The following is a 25,935-nucleotide window of genomic DNA, read 5'->3' on the forward strand; positions in this document are numbered from 1 at the left end:
AAAACATGTACACCTAGACACTGATGATGGAACATGATTTCCGAAAACGTTTTGTCTTCATGACATAGCCCTATTGGGTTTTTAATTTATATACTTTTATAAAGGATTTTTACTTAAAAATGTTTGTGATACATAGGCAATAAAATGAGCAACTTTATTGCTATCTTTTGCCTCATCAACCTGAAACGAAAACAGCTTGTCGCGCAACTTCCCGAGTAGCTGATCCTGTTCATCTTAGACTGGTCTGAACTGAGGAGATTCAGACGGTCGACAATGTTTGAAACAACTAGGAACTTCTCACGAAAAGAGACATCGGTTTCGGATAGATGTCGCCCCATATCAAATAATTAACTTTCTCCGTAATTTATATAATTTAGGTAATAAAGGTTTTACTGTAAGTTTAGCGTCAAAATACTTAAGGTACATTATTATTGCATGCATATACTGTCATTTTAAGAGAGAAAATTGGGTCGCAAATGGTAGAAGGTAAAGAAACGCTGAATAAAGTCATTTTTATTTATTTATTTGTTTATGCATATATATATAAATATATATATATATATATATATATATATATATATATATATATATATATATCATTTATTTATTATCATTTACAATTTAGGGTAACTGTTCATTTGGTTAAGACCGCATAAGTTGTGACCACGGCTAATTCTGATATAACCAAGTTCACCCCAACTGGTTCCCCATGAATTTTTAACGATGAAGACATCTTTAGTGTATCCCACAGCAAGAACTCCGTGGTTAAGGGTGGTTCCACAATTTTTGTTGTTGAAAATTCCACCTCCATAAAACTGCCATGTGTCTGCATCGACAGCAATGGATATTGGACCTACACTAGCTGAAAAAAAAATTGAATTTTAGTTACTATTTTAAGTTACATAACTTAGCTACGGAAAATATTTATACAAAAGGCAACAAAAACAAGAGAAACAGTAATAGGTTACAAAATAAATGTATTCTCATTATTAGAAATGACATGTTTGGGATTGACAAATGATAATATTGACAAAAATTTGCAAATGACATTCTGAAGAGGTTCACAAAAAGTTTTATGCGCTCTCCAAGTAGTGTCGAATTTATAGGTAGGTGAAGTAAATGATTGCAGTGTTGTTGTTTCCAAAAATCAAATATTTCAAATTTGTCTTGCATTGTTTTAGTTCTACGCAGATGTAAAAATTGTTACTGGCCAACTTAAGACTAGAGATCTCACCATTCTTATGGGTGACCTTAATGCTATAATAGGAAAAGGCAGACACAGTAATATTATTGGAGATTTTAAAATGGGCAATAGAAATGAAAGGGACAAAGGGGAGACTATTTCGCAGATTTTTGTAAAGAATATAATCGATGTATAGTGAATACCTTTTTCAAAGTACCTAAACGGAGATTATATACGTAAAATCTCCAGCAGATTCCCATCGTAATATCGTAAAAAATCAAATTGACTACATAATAATCAGTGAGCGAATTGTTGGCCGAATTAAAATTAAAGCTTTTAAAGTTAAGACTTCAAAAAATATATTGACTTACCAAGAGCACTAGCCAATGCACTTTCAGTTTTGGCGACATTTACGTATCCGCTGATGGAAGAGACTTGTTTGTTTTGTACTTTCTTGCAACTACCGTCTCTAGCTGTGTATGCATATTGTTTTTCTGATGCAAGACCGTGGCTTCTAACATAGGCAAAGGCATTTGTCATTAAACCACCATTACAACCAGAGTTTGTCGTATCACAGTCTACCAATTCTTGCTCACTCAGTTGAACATGTTGATTTTTGTGAATAGCAAGTTGACCTTCGAGGGCTCCGGTCTAAAATATAAGTCAAAAATTAAAAAACACCAATTAAATGCAAATACGTATATTTTTTTTTTTTAAATAGTATTGATGTTTCTTGTCTGTCTTTTTTTTGTTTACTCTTATTTCAAAAACAATTATACAAATATAGAGAGCTGACCGCAAGTAAACAGACACAATGAGTGTTTGACATTTATTCATTATGACAATATCTTCTTTCAAATATGATTAATATTCTAGGTTAAGATATTTGATCATTTAAGCAGGTATTCAAAGACTCCTCTTTTGGTTTCCGTGCCAAACAGTAAGTACATCCCGACCTCTTAACGTTTTTGTAAAAACTACTCCGGTATCAGTTTTCGTGTAGAACAGTTCATCCCGGCAACATTGTGTAACTGCATAGCATCGTGACCTTCTCTCGCTAATTAAAAGCATTTTTCTCATTCTCTCATTTTTTCTTCACTTCCATACAGAACCACGGAGTTTTTTCCATTGGGGGAAATTGTTTTTTTTTTAATTTTTATAACACAAATTGGCAGGTAATACTGTATTTATACTCTGCAACAATATTAGATCTGCAACGTTACTTCTCCTATGCTCTCTTGACTACATTTGATTTTTAAAAAAAGTTTTTAATTAAGAAGAAAAATAAATATTATTAAAAATACTTACGGCACTAAAAGCCCAGCAAGAGCCACAGCTTCCTTGATTTTTGACTCCCAAATCAGCTTTATTTCTCCAGTCAACAGAATCTGCTTTTAAGTTGGGATCTGCTTCGAATGTTTCGATAAAGGATAGTTCTGGTCTATTAATCATCTGAGAATTCAACAAAGCTTTAAATTCAGCGCTGGACCAATCGGCAAATTGATTGACGGCAAGGTAGTAGGTCTCTTCTCCGTTCTCGTATTTGGCATTGTGTTCTTCAATTTTGCGCAAGTTTTCGTGGAAGACTGCGAAACGAAGTTTGTCCTCAACAACGGAGTAGGATTTGTTGTGTGTTGCCTTAAATATAAATAAGTAATTTGATTAAAATTAGATCTTGTCAAATTTTACGACAAAGAAAAAATATCAAAAAAAAATGTTAAAAAATGTTTTCGTAAAAATGTTACTAACATTTGTACGAAAATAAAAAATATCAAAAATATAACCCGATAAAAATAATAACCCGATTATTCATGCTGGCAAGTTTCTTTAGCCCCCTTGTTAGTTAGCCCCCTTAAGTAAGATTAACAATAGTTGCAATGCAACATGATAGAACTGCATGTATTGTTCATCCAATAGGCTTTCGACAGCACATACAGACAATAATTATTAAAAGAAGTGAAAAGGATGGAAATTCCAGCAAAGTTAATAAGACAGGCTCGAATTACAATGAAAGACTCATCAGCAAAAGTTAAAACAACCGAAGGAGATACAAACGACATCAATATAGAACGTGGCGTAAGACAAGGAGATAGTCTGTCTACGACGCTATTCAATATTATACTAGAAGGAGTAATCAGAGACAATGAACTGAAAAAGACAATTATTCGACATTCTACAGAAATCACAGCATACACTTCTAACGTTGGAAAGGTTAGAAGTGGTATTAATCCGCCAATGAACAAGCAGAATTGCTTAGAAAAAAAAAGAAAAAGAAGAAAAAAATTTGAATTAGAGCAACATATTTTAATGTCTGTGTATGAAATCAATTTATGGAGACAGTTTAGTTTGCCAAAAATTAATTCGTATGAAGTAACTGAGTGTGGATAGATTTAGCAAGACGATAAGTTCATCCGAATTTTTTCGAAATAAATACTGCGATGGAGTATTTACAAAAATATTTTTATACTTGTAAAAGAAAATTCTGCACAAGTAGAAAATGCTGCAAGTTCTGCTTCAAGAAGAAAATTTAAACGACTCTCAAACAACAATTATCCAGATCAATCATTTTTGGATGATTTTATAGTTTAATATTGCTTTTTGAAGTATTATGTAATACCATTTCCTTTAATTATTTTACTTTAATATTAAATTTAATATTTTTACAATAAGGAAAAACTGTTGTTTACTATTAACCAAGTAAATTATTTTAAAAATTACTTCATCGGCGTTATTTGTTGAAGATAATTAAAATTACCATTTTATTACTGACACTGTTGTCATATATATTATTATTATGGAAAGATTGTCTAACTATTGTAATTTCAAACAAATTTTGTACACTACTAGAGGGTTAGAAGTTTCTTACTAAAATGAAAATCATTTTCTTTGTGCCTATTACATGTACTATAAATAAAGAAGATTGTGCGCTACTCGCGGTTCGGATAAACATTGGTATAACTTTTTAATTATTCAATTTGGAAATCTGAAACTCTTCGGAAAGCTTTTCCAAATATTATATTTTATTGTAGAATTGATTGAAAAGGGAGATTCAAAATTTTGTGACACAAATTTTTTATCAGAAAAAATATCTAACGAGAAGCCTACGATTTTTTCAAAAAATCCCCTTTTTGTTCATAAATAAAGTTCGGACATATCTCATATTTTGCAGAAATTTTCATAAAATCCTATGTCAAAATTAGGAATGGCGTCAAATATTTCTTTACTCTTATAAAAAAAATTTATTCAGAACATTTTAGTACCAAATTTGCTTGGTTTCCAGCGAGTTATAAGTTTATCGAAAACTAAAGCACTTTTTGGGGCTTCGCAGCTCGTTTACTAGGAGGCACATACCTTATATGGGATACAGTTAATTTATAATAAATTATACTTTAAGCTAATTTTCATATATAGTCTTTTTTTACCTCTTAACGTATAAATGACAGTATTTTTATTCAATTGTGGAATAATAGTGCAAAATCGTAAGAGTAATACACAAATCAATACCTTAAAACTGGTCCATTGCTCGAAGGCAGATAGGTTGGCATTTGTCGCCACAATAAGGGCAGCAGCAAGGATGAACAGCTTCATTCTGATTTTTCTGAAAATGTAAGGCAAAATAGTAAGTAAATCTAAGAAACAGTTTGATTAAAATTTTAAATCTGACCGATTTAATATCCTAACCTACATATAGATCTAGCTAAGATGTGAAATTTACTAGTGCAGGCTAAACAAGGGACCTAATTGTCCCGTAAATTGTATCATACGATTATTCAGATTATTGAGAAACTTGTTGAGTTTGTTTATTCTCTACTAAATTATGAAAACTCTAAAACTAGTCTATTTATTTTGTTTTGTTTTTTTTTATTAGTCTATTTATATTACAAAGGGGATCGATTTTTATTATCGGTAATTATTGCCTCCTTCGATTCACATTCCATTAATTTAAAATAGAGAATATACCATGTGTATTATATCACTAGAGAGATACTTCTTTGGAGGATTCAGGCATATATCGCTACCTTGGAAGAAGATTGTTATATCTCAAAAAAGTCAAAAATGAACTGTTAGTAAAGGGACTTCAAATATTCTATATTTTTTGTATGATTACGTCATAAAGTTAGTTTATGCTTATTACCATCAGATGGCAGAAGTGTCGTTATTGGTATTCGAAAAGTTAGTTCGACATTTAGCACAATATTGTCATATTTCAGTTGCTTCCTAGGTATCATGGTAAGTGGATGTACTTCTTTTGTGGAACACAACATCTTTTTGAGTTATTTCAGTATTAAAAAAAATTAGTATTACTATATTTTATTTAAAGGACAGAGTACTATTTTTAGATATGTCATCCTTTCTCAAAACACAATAATATAAGGCAATAAAATAAATCTAGACAGTTGCGTTTGGATTTAGTTCGAGTCCCTTACCATTCTCTTACACGTGTTTTGGGGTTTACCCGTCATCACAAAGACTTATAAGGTGACTGGAACTAAATCAAAACTCTTTCGGTTATCCCCAGGTGCTCTGTAGAGGGCTTCGAATATACTGTCGAGAGCTCCTCTACTTAAGTCCATTTTCGGGTTATGGACTTGGAAAATATTTATCTTCGGTGTCTTGCCTTGAAAAAGGCAAGATATTTCTTACATGACAATTTCTTCGTCGAAATAAAAACACCAAGTTAAGTTGAAACAATTCTCAGCCACAGAGTATGGAAAATAAATGCAGTATAATTTTTATTTCCATAGTCATCTTTGACATATTTGTGAGCAGATGTGTGAATCTGTAGTAAAAGTGTGAATCTCTTAACGCAAGCTTGCGGTTATTTTTTAGAGTTATTACTCTTTTAATTAACTGGTGTTTCATAAAACTGCAGTTAATATAAAAAGAATGATGAATGTCTAAACAATTGATTCAAGTTCATCTGGATTGACAAATGACAGATATCTGTATTGTTTAAATTTATCCTATTTGAAATAAAAATGAATTTATTTTAGAATATTGTCCAAATATCAACGTGGATTGTTTTAAGTAACACACGCTATATAGACATAACATAAAACTGTTTAAGACGTCCATTTTGGACTCAAATAATCAATGTATTTAATAAAAAGCACATATATACAGTAATTTAGTAACTATGTACACTATACGTACATTGTAAATAAGATGAAAGGCTTGAGAAATACTCAATAAATACAATACATCAAATAAAGTTAACAGACGATTTAAAGGAATAAACCTAAATTATCAAAGCACAAAGAATAAAAAAAAATAACATAAAATGATCAATATTGGATAAGTAAAAATCAACATGTTCCTATGCTTAATAGAATATTTGATCAAATGGTAAGATAGGACACAATATAATATAAACCATATTTATTTAAAAAAGTACCAGGAATGTGATCTTACCTTTTGCTAAGAACAACAGAATATAACTTGTAAGTGCAAAAATTAGTACTTTTATACTAAATTTTTAATCCTCATCCTCTTGATATTATCTTGATAGTTGCTACAACTATACTTCACAACGATAAGTAAACACTTTAAATATAATATAATATCAAAATGCGTTTCAAAGAAGTACTTAGTGATAAAGTTGACAAATCACTTTCAACTGAACTTATTTACATGATTTTATTTTTAATGAAATATATGCGTACCAAAAAAAAATATTCCTCTTGTTCACAAAATCTTTGTCTTATTTGAGATACTTTGTACCATACATAGTAAACTAGATTATTAAGAAGTAAACTTAGAACATGGATGCACTATATGCTCGAAGACACCGTTGCTCATTCTTGGTAGATTATGGGCGGGCTCGTTCAAAGAGGCGAGAAATACAAGAAAGAATAAATTCAAAATAGAATAGAACAAAATGAAAATAGGGAAGAGAATAACTTGTCAAAAGAAAAGCACCACTGTTTTTAAATATTTGAATCCCAAAGAAAAAAACAAAAATGTGATATTCGCAAAACATACAGAAAAGTGCATAGCATAAAAATAGAAAATGGTGAAATTCATTGTATGAAAATATATTATTTTAAAATATCAAATATCATAAATATCCCATACGGTTTCCTTCCATCTTATACACATATTCTATTATATTTTTTTTCTTTGTTGCGAGTTATGGCGAGACCGTTTACCTTTATTTTACTGTCAACTCGCATTAACCTTTTTCTTGTTGTTTGAAACGTTCTGAACGTTTGGCATTCCTTTCCTCAGGTAGCTTAGCTTCCTTCGTGGATGTGTTAGTGGTTGCTCTGAAAACCTCAGAGTCTTCTAACATTATTGCCACAAATTGGTCGCATTGCTCCTGTAGTGATCCTTTCCCAAGTTAACATGCTCCTTTTCTAACTTGGCTGCACCATACTTAAGACGACCAACAGTCAGAAATACGTATATACGGTTGCCTTCCATCTTATACACATATGTTATTGTACTTTTTTCCTTTGTCGCGAGTTACGCCGAGACCGTTTATATATATATATATATATATATATATATATATATATATATATATATATATATATATATATATATATATATATTGTTATGATATGTAAAATCGAGAAAAATATTGGTTTGTTTAAAAATATTTCAAAGTTAAAAAACATTAAAATAATTCAGATAAGTAGGATAATATCCAACAAACATTTCGGAGAAGGAAAGTTATTAAATCCTTGGATTTCCTGTACTAAACATAGTGTAAGCTTTGCATAAATTATTTCTTTGTTATACTTGAGTGACCCGCATAAGTTTAAGTGAAAGCCACAGACAATTGAACGGGGTTTTTCAAAATACATTAATGCAGTGATTAAAAACAATAGAAGGGATTATAGAAAGTGGTTTTTGTTAGTTTTTAAGAATTATAGAAAAATATTATTTGTAAATAAGTTTTAGGAAATTTATAAGTATAGGTAAAAATTTGTTTGTTATCGAAATGAAAAAATGGGGGAATTGTGACGAGTTGTGATTGGCGGAGATTGAAAAAGGTGGGATAAGTATGTAGGAAAAAGTTTAGCGAGATTGAGGAGAGAGAAAAGATATAGGCAGTTGATTTTCCAAGTCTGTAAGAGGAACAGTGATTGTTCTCTGGTGGTTCCAAAGAAGTAGCAAGCAGTAGTGTTGAATGTTAGTGAGTTTTTGTGGAGTTAGTGTATCTGACAGAAGCTGAAGCAGCAAAATATTGTAAGTCATATTTTCCTACTTATATTCCAAGAGTCACTGTTCAGGCCAACGAGAGATTCAGTTTATCGTAAAGAGAAGATATTCCAAGAGTCATTTTTCACTCGGGCCAACGAGAGATTCAGTTTATCGAGAGGAGAAAGGCTATCATAATTTGAATGATTTTTGCTTTTGAAGGAGATCATTAAGGACGATATACTTGCAACAATCTGTTGTAAGATTGCTGATTACATAGGAAGCGGTTGAGAGGAGATAATACAGTCTACAAGGAACAAGGATTTGGACCACTCATCATCAGAGAGAGATATTTTTGTTTTCTGCGGTTTTTTTTTTTCTTTTATTGATAACACAATTTTTACTCGTAATTTAGAAAGGATATAAATATTTTGATTAGGAGAGTTAGAATAGTTTGGGATTTTGAGTTTTCAATTAATATTGTTTGTACCATAAATTTTGATTGTTCACGTACGGAGAACAAAATTTTGAGAATCCTTATATGAGATTTGTTTATTGAAAACTTTTGAGTGTGAATTATTTCATTATTTTTATTTCAATATATAGTGTTAGATCATATGTGTTTTTTATTATTCCGGTATTCTCTGGACCTTACCTTTCACATGTAATAGCATAGATATTGAAGCACGAATTTAACCCTGAGATAAAAGAATTAAAAATTGTGATAGAGTCATAATCATATCATTTAAATAATTTTAATTAATCAAAAAAATTAATTAGCTAATTATTGCTTGGCGCACCAAGACTTTAAATATCACAATAATATATATATATATATATATATATATATATATATATATATATATATATATATATATATATATATATATATATATATATATTGAAATGATATAAAATATAGGAGAAAGAAAAATAGTGATTAAAAATAATTTATAAGTTACACATTATTTACAATTATAATATTGTAAATATATTTAAGTGAGCCATGTGCATAGGCAACCAAAAATACTCTAAAAGTGACGTTTAAGTAATGTAGAAGTGGGGTTATTTTTGTTAATTTAAAATGTTTAATTTACATATAATTACGGATTTGAAATAGTGTAATTTATTCATTTAGGTTGTTTAAATTACATATAAGTTTATATTCTGATCTGAAAAGCCTAAATGTCAATAAAATTCTAGATAGAAAAGTAAAGAATTCTCTAGAATACAGAATTTAACCTTTGTTTACGGTAGAACCTTCTCGAATATGGTTATGTCTGTGGATCGAAGATATACTTTTTCGAGGACATTCATATATAGAACAATTCGAATATGATTTCTTGCCAGATGGTTCTGGAACATTGAAAAGGTATAAATACTCGGTGATTTGGATTCAAAAAGGCCAGTCAGACAGTTACAGTTAGAATGAAATCATTAGGGAGCCAGTCAGTCAGTAAGACAGAAGACAGTTACTATGAAGTCAGTATAAAGTCAGTCAGAATTAGGAAGAAAGTATAAAGTATGCAATAATCAGGGATTTAGTATTAAAATTTGATAGTATTGAAAAGTATATTAGAAGAATATTTTGGAGATTGGAAGAAATTAGAAATGATATTATGATTGGAGATTAGTAGAAATGAAATTATAATAGTTATATGGTGATTGGATATTGGTGTATTAAAAAGAAGAATAAATATAAATGCTATTAGGAAGAAAAATATTTTAAATTGGTGGAAGCTGATAATTAGAAAAAGTAATTTCACAAAAACAAGGTAACCGAAGCTGAGAACGAAGACATTGAGTGGTGATTAAAATCTATATAGTGGAGAACAGTTTCATTTAGGCATTCAGTGACAGAAAGGTACAAAATTTTGTTAATATAATTTAGTTAGTGTCATAACAATTTCAATTTTAAAGATAGTTTGTTTAAAATTTACATTGTCTATGTAATTTAATTAGTTCCATAAGAATTACAATTTAAAGATAGTTTATTTTAAATTTACATTGGCTATGTTAAATATATATGTGTGTTTCATAATAGATATAATAAAGATAATTTAAAACAGTGCTTACAAACTAATTCTTTGAGAACCGCGATAAAACCCTATATACAGGGTGGTCCTTAAGTAATTGTACAAACGAAAACCGTAAATTCTACACTTTAAAATATTACGATTTAAGCCAAATTGCTTTAATAAAATGTTGATATTAAGAAAGATACAGGGTGTTAAAGTGCAAATTTAAAATTCTATTTTTTGCTATAACTCTCATGTTTGTAAAGATTTATGCATAAAAATTTACAACTGGGTACTTTTAAATATGAGAAATTATAATTTGCTACACACTTTGATATAGCTGATAGAGGGCGCCACATATGTGGCATAAATTTGCACTTAACTTTTTTGCTGTTTGAGTTACCTGCATTTTTGATAAAAAATCCTAAAGATACATTATTTAAACAAAAAAAAGGTATACTTCTTAATAACTTCAAAACTTAACAGTTTTCGTGATAATCGCATTTTACAAATCAGCTGCATAATTCTGATTTAAGGCAGTTACTCCAGGCAACGAAGGAAAAATAGCAAAAAACATTAATAAATCTAATTTTTGGTATAAAATTCCTTTAAGTAAAGTTAATAGTTAACGAAATATTAAATAAAATAAATATATCAGCAGGATAATTAATAATAGGATTTGACAAAAACAGAATAATAGGATTTTACATCAAACATTTTACGTTTTATGTTAAATTAAAGTCATAATCAAAATATTTTGTTTACAAACCAAATTAAGAAATAGTTAAACTAAATAACATAACTTTTTGTCAAAGTAAGTGTTCCATATATCCACCATTTTCTTTAATTCATTTGTCAATATATTACATAAAAGATCGTCTCATGTTAAATAGCATCATTGGTTCTAAAGAAACTGCTGCAGTATTTATTTCTTCCCATAGTTGTTTTAATACACCAAAATCAAGCGGATTAAATTCTGGGCTACGTGGTGGCTATAATCTATAATGGATGAATATATTCTTTTGGATACATATCCAAACCTTATGGTATATTATGGAACTACATCTTATTTGTGGCAGAGGTTAAATAATGTGTTAAACTCTGATGTATTTGATTCATGGGTTACTTATATAAACACGGAATAACCTATCGATGTCATTACTTATTTATATGATTACGTTACAGCTTACGAGTAACTATAATTACATCTCAAACAAATGGTCTGTTATGATTAACTAACGAACTAATATAATGCTGAACTAAATTACCTGTGTGTTTACTATATTTATAACAATATCGGTTATGAGGCCAACGATGATGTTTTTGTAAAAATGCTGAGTCTTTAAGGTTAGATTGGTAGAAAAAGTATTATGAAACAAGACACATATGTGTTATTAAATCCCTGGCTTTAGTTTCTAATTGTCCTAATAAAAATGGTTAAATAATTTACGTAATGAATGATAAGTATTCTTTTGGAATTTTTTATAAATTAAATAATTATATCAATATCTCACCACATTGCAAAGGAATATGAGTGCCACGATCATTCCAACGTTCAGAACAGTTATATTTAAGTATGTTCTCACTGCCTTCTCTCTAGAATGTGGTGGAGTACCATCTTACATAAAAAACATATTTTGTGTTTTCAGCATTTTACAATAGGGAAAAAGTAATACAACTCCAGTAGCGATAGAAAAGGGAAATTGTAAACATGATGACGGCCAACGTCTGAATACGGACACGGCACCTAAAGAAGAAGAAGAATATTTTCTTCAATAAGACATTTAGCAGCCATAACAAAATTTTTGTAATGTTACATTATCATCTTTGAGTTGTTGTAATAAGAATCAACTGTGAATTATGCTTATCTACAGGTATTCAGTGCTTCACCGCACAAATATTACAACTAAGAATTATTATGCAGCTGACTTATAAAATGCGAATATCTCGAAAACGGTTAAATTTTGAGGTTATCAACAAGTATACCTTTTCCTTGTAAAAATAATGTATCTTTATTATTTTTTAACACAAATAGAGCTAACTTTAAGAGCAAAAAAGTTAAGCGCAAATATATGTCACACATGTGGCATATGTGGCGCCCTCTATCAGTTACATTAAAGTTTGTATAAAATTATAATTTATCCTACTTTGAAGCATCCAATTATAAATTTTTGTCCAAAAATATTTACAAACGTAAAAGTTATAGCGAAAAATAAAATTTTAAATTTCCACTTTAACACCCTGTGTCTTTCTTAATATCAACATTTTATTAAAGCAAGTTGGCTTAAATCGTAATATTTTAAAGTGTAGAATTTACGGTTTTCGTTTGTACAATTACTTAAGGACCACCCTGTATATATATATATATATATATATATATATATATATATATATATATATATATATATATATATATATATTATATATATATATATATATATATATATATATATATATATATATATTAAAAACACTCATTGCTCATTAAAAAGTCATTCACAAATAATACATCATCACAATATATATATATATATATATATATATATATATATATAATATATATATATATATATATATATATATATATATATAATATATATAATGATCATAAACAAGAAAAACAGCATTAAGATAGTAGCAACAGAGAAGTAATGACGAAATAAAGCAAAGAACATCAATAGAAACAGACATACTAACATATATAGAACAAAAAAGATTAAAGTGGTATGGACATGTAAGAAGAACTAGCGACAGCAGATGGATAAAGAGAATAACCGAATGGAGCCCCATAGGAAGGAGGAAAAGAGGACGACCCCGAAAATCCTGGAGGAACGAAGTAGACGACGCCATGAGTAAGAGAGGCCTAAACGATGTAGAATGGAACAACAGAGAGAGATGCAAACGGTTGAGCGAGGGAAGGCAGTGAATACTGTAGAATCCCTAAATATATATATATATATATATATATATATATATATATATATATATATATATATATATATATATATATATATATATATATTTATATACGCCCAATTACAAGTTTATTCATGATTTTGTATAAATTTAATTTAACAATTACAGAGATAGTGATTCGACTTAGACTGGTCTGAACTACTGAGGACATTCAGACGGTCGACAATGTTCGAAACAACTAGGAACTTCTTACGAAAAGAGACATCGGTTTCGGATAGATGTCGCCACATATCAGATAATTAACATATTCTCCGTAATTTAGGGATTAGAGGTTTTACTGTAAGTGTAGCGTCAAAATACTTAAGGTACATTATTATTGCATGTATACAGTGATGAGTGCCTTAAGAACCGGCAAAATAACGCAAAAGATAGAAAACATAATACGCTGTGAAATAAAAAGAGATGAAAGTAGTAGAGGTGAGAAACTATTGATATTAACCTATAATTTACTTTACATTACATTAGAATTATCGAAAGAAAATTTCCCACCTTTAAACGTTAGCTTATGAGCTGGTTGACTTCAGTCATAGTAATACGTAACACGTAATGTAAGTAAAACAGTTTAAGTAGGAGTATTTTTTATCCAAAATTAAAATATTGATCAATAATAAACTATGATTTGAGACGTCGCATACACTCTTCTCAATACAGTATTATCATAGCTTGTTATTCTGTATTCGTCAACACAGAATTAATTATCAAATTACTACAAATTACACTGTTTACTTACATTTGCTTTATTACCTTCAATCAGTTTTTACTTTATACGAAATTTAAAAAATGTAAATGTTCGTCGTCATACTTTTAATATTATGACTGAAGTCAACTAGCTCATAAGCTAACGTCTAAAGGTGGGAAACTATCGATAGTAGATTACTAATGTAATTTAACGTAAATTAGAGGTTTCTATCGATAATTTCCGACCTCTACTACTTTCATCTCTTTTTATTTTACAACGTATTATGTTTTCTATCTTTTGCGTTATTTTGCCGGTTCTTAAGGCACTCATCACTGTATACTGTCATTGTAAGAAAGAAGGCGCGGTGAAAATAATTATGGAAAATTGGGTCGCAAATAGTAAAAGGTAAAGAAACGCTGAATGAAGTCATTTTTATTTATTTATTTGTTTATGCATATATATATATATATATATATATTATTTATTCTCATTTACAATTTAGGGTAACTGTTCATTTGGTTAAGGCCGCATAAGTTGTGACCGCGACTAATTCTGATATAACCGTGTTCACCCCAACTGGTTCCCCATGAGTTTTTAACGATGAAGACATCTTTAGTGTATCCCACAGCAAGAACTCCGTGGTTAAGGGTGGTTCCACAATTTTGGTTGTTGAAAATTCCACCTCCATATAACTGCCATGTGTCTGCATCGACAGCAATGGATATTGGACCTACACTAGCTGAAAAAAAAATTTAATTTTAGTTACTAGTTTAAGTTATATAACTTAAAGCTACGGAAAATATTTATACAAAAGGCATCAAAAACAAGAGAAACAGTAATAGGTTACAAAATAAATGTATTCTCATTATTAGAAATGACATGTTTGGGATTGACAAATGATAATATTGACAAAAATTTGCAAATGACATTCTGAAGAGGTTCACAAAAAGTTTTATGCGCTCTCCAAGTAGTGTCGAATTTATGGGTAGGTGAAGTAAATGATTGCAGTGTTGTTGTTTCCAAAAATCAAATATTTCAAATTTGTCTTGCATTGTTTTAGTTCTACGCAGATGTAAAAATTGTTACTGGCCAACTTAAGACTAGAGATCTCACCATTCTTATGGGTGACCTTAATGCTATAATAGGAAAAGGCAGACACAGTAATATTATTGGAGATTTTAAAATGGGCGATAGAAATGAAAGGGACAAAGGGGAGACTATTTCGCAGATTTTTGTAAAGAATATAATCGATGTATAGTGAATACCTTTTTCAAAGTACCTAAACGGAGATTATATACGTAAAATCTCCAGCAGATTCCCATCGTAATATCGTAAAAAATCAAATTGACTACATAATAATCAGTGAGCAAATTGTTGGCCGAATTAAAATTAAAGCTTTTAAAGTTAATACTTCAAAAAATATATTGACTTACCAAGAGCACTAGCCAATGCACTTTCAGTTTTGGCAACATTTACGTATCCGCTGATGGAAGAGACTTGTTTGTTTTGTACTTTCTTGCAACTACCGTCTTTAGCTGTGTATGCATATTGTTTTTCTGATGCAAGACCGTGGCTTCTAACATAGGCAAAGGCATTTGTCATTAAACCACCCTTACAACCAGAGTTTGTCGTATCACAGTCTACCAATTCTTGCTCACTCAGTTGAACATGTTGATTTTTGTGAATAGCAAGTTGACCTTCGAGGGCTCCGGTCTAAAATATAACTCAAAAATTTAAAAAATCAAATCAATGTATATATGTATATTTTTTAATAAATTGGTATTGATGTTACTTGCCTGTCTTTTTTTTGTTTGCTCTTATTCCAAAAACAATAAGTAGATTATACTTATTTATATTCTTATAACAATTGTATTCAAATATAGAGCTAACCGCAAGTAAACAGATACAATGAGTGATATTTAAATATTATGACAATATCTTCTTTCAAATATGATTATTATTCTAGGTTGAAGATATTTGATAATTTAAGGAGGTATTTAGAGTAAGAACCGAAAGATAAAGACTCCCCTTTCGGTGTCCGTGCCAAACAGTTGGTACAGCCTCTTAACATTTGTGTAAAAAGTACTCCATTATCAGTTTTTGAACAGAACAGTTCATCCCGGCAACATAGTGCAACTGCATAGCATCTCGACCACTTCTCTCGCTTATTACAAGCATAATTTCAGTTCAGTTCGCGAATACAGGCGCTCTACGTAAATTTTCCAACGTCTGACTGGCTACTTGTGTTGTAGAAAGGAGACAATTCACTTCACAACTACAATAACTTCTGTTACCAATCTTAAAAATAAGTTAACTCGGCAACTGTTTGTTACTGTGAATGGTACTATCGAAATTATAATTTTTTTTCAACTGTTTTTTTTTCCTTCTTCTTTTTTATATCAACAATTTTCCTTGTTCGTTAGCGGGTTATTGCCTCTATGAAAGATTGTCACTCCGTCTCTTCTGATTGTTTCTTATTACCCTTTTTGAATAATAGAATTAGCTCGTGTCTTATCTTCTTCTTATGGTGCCTATCCGTTACGGATGTTGGACACTAACATGGCTATTCCGACTTTGTTGGCTGCTGCCCTGAAAAGTCCGGTAGTGGTTAAGTTAAACCATTTTCGCAGGTTATGCAGCCATTATATTTTTCTTCGTCCTGGACCTCTTTTCCCATGCAGTTTACCTTTAAGTATGGTCCGAAGCAGGTTGTATCGTTGTTCATTGCGCATTATATGGCCCAGGTATTCTAGTTTGCGACGTTTTATGGTTATGACTAGTTCGCGCTCTTTACCCATTCTATGCAGTACTTCTTCGTTGGTAACTCTGTCTATCCAAGAAATCCTCAACATGCGTCTATAGCACCACATCTCAAATGCTTCGAGTCTCTTCAGTGATGCTGCAGTTAAGGTCCATGACTCCACGCCATATAAAAGAACGGACGTGTCTTATAATATTGTTAATTAATGTTGTCAGTTGATCCGTTATTGCCGCTTCACCTATTTGAGCAATTCATTCGGTATCCCATTTTATCTACAGCTTTTCTGTCCTTGAATTTTAAAGTGTTTGTTGTACTTTATTCTTGCATATGTGAACTTCTGCGTTTATGGTAATTTTTGGTGTTTATGGTTTCAACATCATCTGTTATTCTTCTGTATATAATTTCTTCAAAAAATCAACCCACGCATCCTTTTCGATGTGTGAACCTCTTATCAAGCGTCAAAATCGTACTCCGGTTCTTATGAGAACTCAGCAATCGTTTTTAATTCTTCTTAGAAGTGCATATGTTTCATTTCTTGTTCTCTTGTAGTCTTCGTACGATTGTTGTGTTTAGTTTGATATGTACTTTAGGGAAGCGTTTTTCTTATCTCTTGCATTTTTCCTTCACCTTTATATAGAACCACGGAGTTTTGTGCTTTGGGAGATTTTTTTTTAATTTATCTAACGCAAAGAGGCAGGTAATACTATATCTAATGTCTGCAACAATATTAGATCTACAATGTTACTTCTCCTAAGTTCTCATGACTGCATGTGTTTCTGAACAATTTTTTTTTCAAAACTAAGAAGAAAAATATATTATTAATAATACTTACGGCACTGAAAGCCCAGCACGCTCCACAGCTTCCTTGATTTTTGACTCCCAAATCAGCTTTATTTCTCCAGTCAACAGAATCTGCTTTTAAGTTGGGATCTGCTTCGAATGTTTCGATAAAGGATAGTTCTGGTCTATTAATCATCTGAGAATTCAACAAAGCTTTAAATTCAGCGCTGGACCAATCGGCAAATTGATTGACGGCAAGGTAGTAGGTCTCTTCTCCGTTCTCGTATTTGGCATTGTGTTCTTCAATTTTGCGCAAGTTTTCGTGGAAGACTGCGAAACGAAGTTTGTCCTCAACAACGGAGTAGGATTTGTTGTGTGTTGCCTTAAATATAAATAAGTAATTTGATTAAAATCAGATCTTGTCAAAATTTTACAACAAAGAAATTACTAACATTTTTTCGAAAAAAAAAATATCAAAAATATAGCCCGATAAAAATAATAACCCGATTATTCATGCTGGCAAGTTTCCTTAGCCCCCTTGTTAGTTAGCCCCCTTAAGTAAGATCAATCTATGAACATGATAGAACTGCATATATTGTTCATCAACTTCCAATAGGCTTTCGACAGCACATACAGACAACAATTATTAAAAGAAGTGAAAAGGATGGAAATTACAGTAAAGTTAATAAGACAGGCTCGAATTACAAGGAAAGAGTCATCAGCAAAAGTTAAAACAACCGAAGGAGATACAAACGACATCAATATAGAACGTGGTGTAAGACAAGAAGATAGTCTGTCTACGACGTTATTCAATATTATACTAGAAGGAGTAATCAGAGACAATGAGCTGAAAAAGACAATTATTCGACATTCTACAGAAATCACAGCATACACTTCTAACGTTGGAAAGGTTAGAAGTGGTATTAATTCGACAATGAACAAGCAGAATTGCTTAGAAACAGGGAAGAAGAAGAAGAAAATTTGAATTAAAGCAACATATTTTAATATCTGTGTATGAAATCAATTTATAGAGACAGTCTAGTTTGCCAAAAATGAATTCGTATGAAGTAACTGAGTATGGATAGATTTAGCAAGACGATAAGTTCATCCGAATTTTTTCGAAATATATACTGCGATGGAGTAAAAGAAAATATTTCTGCACAAGTAGAAAATGCTGCAAGTTCTGCTTCAAGAAGAAAATTTAAACGACTCTCAAACAATTATCCAGATCAATCATTTTTGGATGATTTTATAGTTTAATATTGCTTTTTGAAGTATTATGTAATACCATTTCCTTTAATTATTTTACTTTAATATTAAATTTAATATTTTTACAATAAGGAAAAACTATTATTTACTATTAACCAAGTAAATTATTTTAAAAATTACTTCATCGGCGTTATTTGTTAAAGATAATTAAAATTACCATTTTATTACTGACACTCTTGTCATATATATTATTATTATAGAAAGATTGTCAAACTATTCTAATTTCAAAGAAATTTAGTCCACTATTAGAGGGTTAGAAGTTTCTTACTAAAATGAAAATCATTTTCTTTGTGCCTATTACATGTACTATAAATAAAGAAGATTGTGCGCTACTCGCGGTTCGGATAAACATTGGTATAACTCTTTAATTATTCAATTTGGAAATCTGAAACTCTTCGGAAAGCTTTTCCAAATATTATATTTTATTGTAGAATTGATTAAAAATTGAGATTCAAAATTTTGTGACACAAATTTTTTATTAGAAAAAATATCTGACGAGAAGCCTACGATTTTTTCAAAAAATCCCCTTTTTGTTCATAAATAAAGTTCGGACATATCTCATATTTTGCAGAAATTTTCATAAAATCTTATGTCAAAATTAGGAATGGCGTCAAACATTTCTTTACTCTGATAAAAAAAAATTATTCAACACATTTTAGTACCAAATTTGCTTGGTTTCCAGCGAGTTATAAGTTTATCGAAAACTAAAGCACTTTTTGGGGCTTCGCAGCTCGTCTACTAGGAGGCACGTACCTTATATGGGATACAGTTAATTTATAATAAATTATACTTTAAGCTAATTTTCATATTTAGTCTTTTTTTACCTCTTAACGTATAAATGACAGTTTTTTTATTCAATTGTGGAATAATAGTGCAAAATCGTAAGAGTAATACACAAATTAATACCTTAAAACTGGTCCATTGCTCGAATGCAGATAGGTTGGCATTTGTCGCCACAATAAGGGCAGCAGCAAGGATGAACAGCTTCATTCTGATTTTTCTGAAAATGTAAGGCAAAATAGTAAGTAAATCTAAGAAACAGTTTGATTAAAATTTTAAATCTGACCGATTTAATATCCTAACCTACATATAGATCTAGCTAAGATGTGAAATTTACTAGTGCAGGCTAAACAAGGGACCCAATTGTCCCGTAAATTGTATCATACGATTATTCAGATTATTGAGAAACTTGTTGAGTTTTTTTATTCTCTATTTTTATTCTTGTGCTATATATGACACAATATTTTTACTATATAATATTATATACAGATTGGCCAGTGAAAATGGTCTACCCTTATATATGACAATATCCCTTAGAAATTATGAAAACTCTAAAACTAGTTTATTTATATTAAAAAAAGGGGATCGATTTTTATTATCTGTAATTATTGCCTCCTTCCATTCACATTCTATTAATTTAAAATCGAGAATATATCATGCGTATTATATCACTAGAGAGGTACTTCTTTGGAGGATTCAGGCGTATATCGCTACCTTGGAAGAAGATTGTCATATCTCAAAAAAGTCAAAAATGAACTATGTTAGTAAAGGGACTTCAAATATTCTAGATTTTTTGTATGATAACGTCATAAAGTTAGTTAATGCTTATTACCATCAGATGGCAGAAGTGTCGTTATTGGTATTCGAAAAGTTAGTTCGACATTTAGCACAATATTGTCATATTTCAGTTGCTTCCTAGGTATCATGGTAAGTGGATGTACTTCTTTTGTGGAACACAGCATCTTTTTGAGTTATTTCAGTATTAAAAAAAATTAGTATTACTATATTTTATTTAAAGGACAGAGTACTATTTTTAGATATGTCCATCCTTTCTCAAAACACAATAATATAAGGCAATAAAATAAATCTAGACAGTTGCGTTTGGATTTAATTCGAGTCCCTTACCATTCTCTTACACGTGTTTTGGGGTTTACCCGTCATCACAGAGACTTATAAGGTGACTGGAACTAAATCAAAACGCTGTCACCTCGGGGGAACAATTAAGGGTCTAACCACTTTCGGTTATCCCCGGGTGCTCTGTAAAGGGCTTCGAATATACTGTCGAGAGCTCCTCTACTTAAGTCCATTTTCGGGTTATGGACTTGGAAAATATTTATCTTCGGTGTCTTGCCTTGAAAAAGGCAAGATATTTTCTACATGTCAATTTCTTCGTCGAAATAAAAACACCAAGTTAAGTTGAAACAATTCTCAGCCACAGAGTATGGAAAATAAATGCAGTATAATTTTTATTTCCATAGTCATTTTTGTGAGCAGATGTGTGAATCTGTAGTAAAAGTGTGAATCTCTTAACGCAAGCTTGCGTTTATTTTTTAGAGTTATTACTCTTTTAATTAACTGGTGTTTCATAAAACTGCAGTTAATATAAAAAGAATGATGAATGTCTAAACAATTGATTCAAGTTCATCTGGATTGACAAATGACAGATATCTGTATTGTTTAAATTTATCCTATTTGAAATAAAAATGAATTTATTTCAGAATATTGTCCAAATATCAACGTGGATTGTTTTAAGTAACACACGCTATATAGACATAACATAAAACTGTTTAAGACGTCCATTTTGGACTCAAATAATCAATGTATTTAATAAAAAGCACATATATACAGTAATTTAGGAACTATGTACACTATACTTAAATTGTAAATAAGAGGAAAGGCTTGAGAAATACTCAATAAATACAATACATCAAATAAAGTTAACAGACGATTTAAAGGAACAAACCTGAATTATCAAAGCACAAAGAATAAAAAAAAATAACATAAAATGATCAATATTGGATAAGTAAAAATCAACATGTTCCTATGCTTAATAGAATATTTGATCAAATGGTAAGATAGGACACAATATAATATAAACCATATTTATTTAAAAAAGTACCAAGAATGTGATCTTACCTTTTGCTAAGAACAACAGAATATAACTTGTAAGTGCAAAAATTAGTACAACTTTTATACTAAATTTTTAATCCTCATCCTCTTGATATTATCTTGATAGTTGCTACAACTATACTTCACAACGATAAGTAAACACTTTAAATATAATCAAATATCAAAATGCCTTTGGGAGAAGTACTTAGTGATAAAGTTGACAAATACTTTCAACTAAACTTATTTACATGATTTTATTTTTAATGAAATATATGCGTACCAAAAAAAATATTCCTCTTGTTCACAAAATCTTTGTCTTATTTGAGATACTTTGTACCATACATAGTAAACTAGATTATTAAGAAGTAAACTTAGAACATGGATGCACTATATGCTCGAAGACACCGTTGCTCATTCTTGGTAGATTATGGGCGGGCTCGTTCAAAGAGGCGAGAAATACAAGAAAGAATAAATACAAAATAGAATAGAACAAAATGAAAATAGGGAAGAGAATAACTTGTCAAAAGAAAAGCACCACTGTTTTTAAATATTTGAATCCCAAAGAAAAAAACAAAAATGTGATATTCGCAAAACATACAGAAAAGTGCATAGCATAAAAATAGAAAATGGTGAAATTCATTGTATCAAAATATATTTAAAATATTAAATATCATAAATATCCCATACGGTTTCCTTCCATCTTATACACATATTTTATTATATTTTTTTTCTTTGTTGCGAGTTATGGCGAGACCGTTTACCTTTATTTTACTGTCAACTCACATTAACCTTTTTCTTGTTGTTTGAAACGTTCTGAACGTTTGGCATTCCTTTCCTCAGGTAGCTTAACTTCCTTCGTGGATGTGTTAGTGGTTGCTCTGGAAACCTCAGAGTCTTCTAACATTATTGCCACAAATTGGTCGCATTGCTCCTGTAGTGATCCTTTCCCAAGCTTTCTGAAGTTAACATGCTCCTTTTCTAACTTGGCTGCACCGTATTGATGAAGACGACCAACAGTCAGAAATACGTATATACGGTTGCCTTCCATCTTATACACATATGTTATTGTACTTTTTTCCTTTGTTGCGAGTTACGCCGAGATCGTTTACCTTTATATAGGTATATATATATATATATATATATATATATATATATATATATATATATATATATATATATATATATTGTTATGATATGTAAAAACAAGAAAATATTGGTTTGTTTAAAAATATTTCAAAGTTCAAAAACATTAAAATAATTCAGATAAGTAAGATAATAAACAACAAACATTTCAAAGAAGGAAAGTTATTAAATTCTTGGATTACCTGTACTAAACAAAATGTAAGCTATACATAAATTATTTCTTTGTTATACTTGAGTGACCCGCATAATTTTAAGTGAAATCCAAAGACAATTGAAACGGGTTTTCCAAAATACATTAATGCAGTGATTAGAGACAAATAGAAGAGATTTTAGAAAGAGGTTTTTGTTAGTTTTTAAGAATTATAGAAAATATTATTTGTAAATAAGTTTTAGGAAATTTTATAATTATAGGTAAAAATTTGTTTGTTATCGAAATGAAAAAATGGGGGAATTGTGACGAGTTTTGATTGGCGGAGATTGAAAAAGGTGGGATAAGTATGTAGGAAAAAGTTTAGCGAGATGGAGGAGAGAGAAAGGAGAATCAGTTTTTTCCAAGTCTGTAAGACGAACAGTGATTTGTTCTCTGGTGGTTCCCAAGAAGTAGCAAGCAGTAGTGTTGAATGTTAGTGAGTTTTTGTGGAGTTAGTGTATCTGACAGGAGCTGAAGCAGCAAAATATTGTAAGTCATATTTTCCTACTTATATTCCAAGAGTCACTGTTCAGGCCAACGAGAGATTCAGTTTATCGTAAAGAGAAGATATTCCAAGAGTCATTTTTCACTCGGGCCGACGAGAGATTCAGTTTATCGAGAGGAGAAAGGCTATCATAATTTGAATGATTTTTGCTTTTGAAGGAGATCATTAAGGACGATATACCTGCAACAATCTGTTGTAAGATTGCTGATTACATAGGGAGCGGTTGAGAGGAGATAATACGGTCTACAAGGAACAAGGATTTGGACCACTCATCATCAGAGAGAGATATTTTTGTTTTCTGCGGTTTCTTTTTTTTTCTTTTATTGATAACACAATTTTTACTCGTAATTTAGAAAGGATATAAATATTTTGATTAGGAGAGTTAGAATAGTTTGGGATTTTGAGTTTTCAATTAATATTGTTTGTACCATAAATTTTGATTGTTCACGTACGGAGAACAAAATTTTGAGAATCCTTATATGAGATTTGTTTATTGAAAACTTTTGAGTGTGAATTATTTCATTATTTTTATTTCAATATATAGTGTTAGATCATATGTGTTTTTTATTATTCCGGTATTCTCTGGACCTTACCTTTCACATGTAATAGCATAGATATTGAAGCACGAATTTAACCCTGAGATAAAAGAATTAAAAATTGTGATAGAGTCATAATCATATCATTTAAATAATTTTAATTAATCAAAAAAATTAATTAGCTAATTATTGCTTGGCGCACCAAGACTTTAAATATCACAATAACTGGCTTCCAAAACGTGGGGCTTGAAAATATCGCAGCTTTACATTTGAAGGAAGGGAAAGAGATCTGGAATAAGTACAGGTGATCCAGAGATAAAAACATATAACATTGAGGGAATTTGAATTTGAAAGTATTTTGACAATTTTTCCAGGGAATATAAATTTGATTTATTGTTTGATCGTAGTTAGTGGATATTTACTGCTATTGAATTATTTGATTTTATTTTCTTTACCATTCGTACATTTGATATTTATTTTGAATTATTTGAATTTTACTAATTGCAAATTTGATATTTGTCGTGAAAATTTAATACATTTGGGGAGAAATATTGTCGTGTTCTGAAACATATAGAGTGTTGTAAAATTTCACATTTGGCGGGGACAAAAACAATAACAAAAAGTAACAACATGTCTGTCACAAGGAGACAAAGTAAAATGCAGGAAAGGAAGGAGGATAACAGAGAAGATGAAACAATTTTGGAAGAAGTATCGGATAATGAAGGAAATGTGACAATAGTTGAGGAAAGAAAAGAACTATCAGGAATAGATAAAATATTACAACTAATGCAACTCCAGTCACTAAAAATGGATAGAAATCAACAAGAAACAAAACAAACAATAGAACTAAATAACAGAAATATAGAGCAGCGTTTGGAAAACTATGAACAAAAATTAGAAGAAAATGATAGAAAAATGGAAAAGCGTTTGGACAAATATGAAAATGAGGTAAAAGTCTGTTTAGAAAAAGTCAGAGAAGAAACAGAGAGGAAACTAGAGATGCAGAGAGAAGAAATAGAAACTAAAATGAAAGATATTAAGACTGTACAGAAAAAGGAATTAGAACAGTTAGAAACAAAATTTGAAATGGCTTTACAAGAAGACAAGAAAGAAATAGAAAAACAAATTGAGGATATCAGAAAACAACGAGATATGGGAGACAGGAGAGAAGTACTCATCCAAAGTCCGGGTGACATAAAAATACAGTTTGGCGGGGATATTCGGAAAACACACCCAGTACCGTTTGTTAAAAATTTGAAAACCAAATTACAACATATTAGATATTTTGACGATTGCAAAGAAACAATTAGAAACCATTTGAAAGAAGGAGCAGCGTTATGGTATGAAAGCAAGGAAGATGAGTTTGAAAATTGGACAGATTTTGAAAATAAATTTCTCAACTATTTCTGGGGGAAAAATAAACAGAGAGAAATCAACCAAGAGCTACAGAATGGAAAATATCACGAAAAAATGGGAATATCTGAAGAAAGATATGCTTTGCAGATATATAACAATTCAAAATATCTAGAATACAAATATTCTACCGAACAGCTGGTAGAAATGATCAGCAGACATTTTGAGGAAACGTTGGAAGATCACGTGATTTTGAGAAACTATCAAGATATTGATAGTTTGTGCCAATTCCTTCAATTAAAAGAAGCGAAAAGAAAAGAAATGAGAAATAGAAGACAACATGACCAATATAATGGACCGGAAAGAAGGTATTCATCAAATTATGACCAGAGAAACCGACATCCCAGATCAACAAACGAATATAGGCCGAGAAATTACAATAATTACAATAGACAACAAAATTACGATAACCGGAATGATACACAAAATAGAACAAATGAAAATCAC

At 30.4% G+C, this 25,935-nt stretch overlaps 2 protein-coding genes across 2 annotated transcripts; both read right to left on the reverse strand.

The window, feature by feature from the left end:
• Window positions 1-540: 540 nt before the first annotated feature.
• On the reverse strand, window positions 541-6,645 carry LOC140445020 (cathepsin L-like proteinase). Its single transcript, XM_072536800.1, has 5 exons — window positions 6,596-6,645; window positions 4,688-4,781; window positions 2,492-2,821; window positions 1,555-1,834; window positions 541-862 (listed from the first exon to the last, which is right to left on the reverse strand). Exons 2-5 carry the CDS (start codon window positions 4,769-4,771, stop codon window positions 615-617), a joined length of 942 nt encoding a protein of 313 aa, XP_072392901.1. The 5' UTR covers window positions 4,772-4,781; window positions 6,596-6,645; the 3' UTR covers window positions 541-614.
• Window positions 6,646-14,459: 7,814 nt separating this feature from the next.
• LOC140445021 (cathepsin L-like proteinase) lies at window positions 14,460-21,785 on the reverse strand. The gene is made up of 5 exons (XM_072536801.1): window positions 21,729-21,785; window positions 19,719-19,812; window positions 17,596-17,925; window positions 15,436-15,715; window positions 14,460-14,741 (listed from the first exon to the last, which is right to left on the reverse strand). The coding sequence occupies exons 2-5, from the start codon at window positions 19,800-19,802 to the stop codon at window positions 14,494-14,496; spliced, it is 942 nt and encodes a 313-aa protein (XP_072392902.1). The 5' UTR covers window positions 19,803-19,812; window positions 21,729-21,785; the 3' UTR covers window positions 14,460-14,493.
• Between the last annotated feature and the right edge of the window lie 4,150 nt (window positions 21,786-25,935).

The sequence above is a fragment of the Diabrotica undecimpunctata genome, chromosome 7 (assembly GCF_040954645.1).
Source record: "Diabrotica undecimpunctata isolate CICGRU chromosome 7, icDiaUnde3, whole genome shotgun sequence".
NCBI classification, from domain to species: domain Eukaryota; kingdom Metazoa; phylum Arthropoda; class Insecta; order Coleoptera; family Chrysomelidae; genus Diabrotica; species Diabrotica undecimpunctata.

What these genes read in the sequence shown, in the direction of transcription:
- LOC140445020 (XM_072536800.1), bottom strand. Translation starts at nt 4,771, where the DNA reads ATGAAGCTGTTCATCCTTGCTGCTGCCCTTATTGTGGCGACAAATGCC. An exon ending in AGCAATGGACCAGTTTTAAG is followed by an intron (nt 2,822 to 4,687) that starts GTATTGATTTGT and finishes TTTATATTTAAG; the next exon opens with GCAACACACAACAAATCCTA. An exon ending in CTTGCTGGGCTTTTAGTGCC is followed by an intron (nt 1,835 to 2,491) that starts GTAAGTATTTTT and finishes CTTATATTTTAG; the next exon opens with ACCGGAGCCCTCGAAGGTCA.
- LOC140445021 (XM_072536801.1), bottom strand. Translation starts at nt 19,802, where the DNA reads ATGAAGCTGTTCATCCTTGCTGCTGCCCTTATTGTGGCGACAAATGCC. An exon ending in AGCAATGGACCAGTTTTAAG is followed by an intron (nt 17,926 to 19,718) that starts GTATTAATTTGT and finishes TTTATATTTAAG; the next exon opens with GCAACACACAACAAATCCTA. An exon ending in CGTGCTGGGCTTTCAGTGCC is followed by an intron (nt 15,716 to 17,595) that starts GTAAGTATTATT and finishes GTTATATTTTAG; the next exon opens with ACCGGAGCCCTCGAAGGTCA.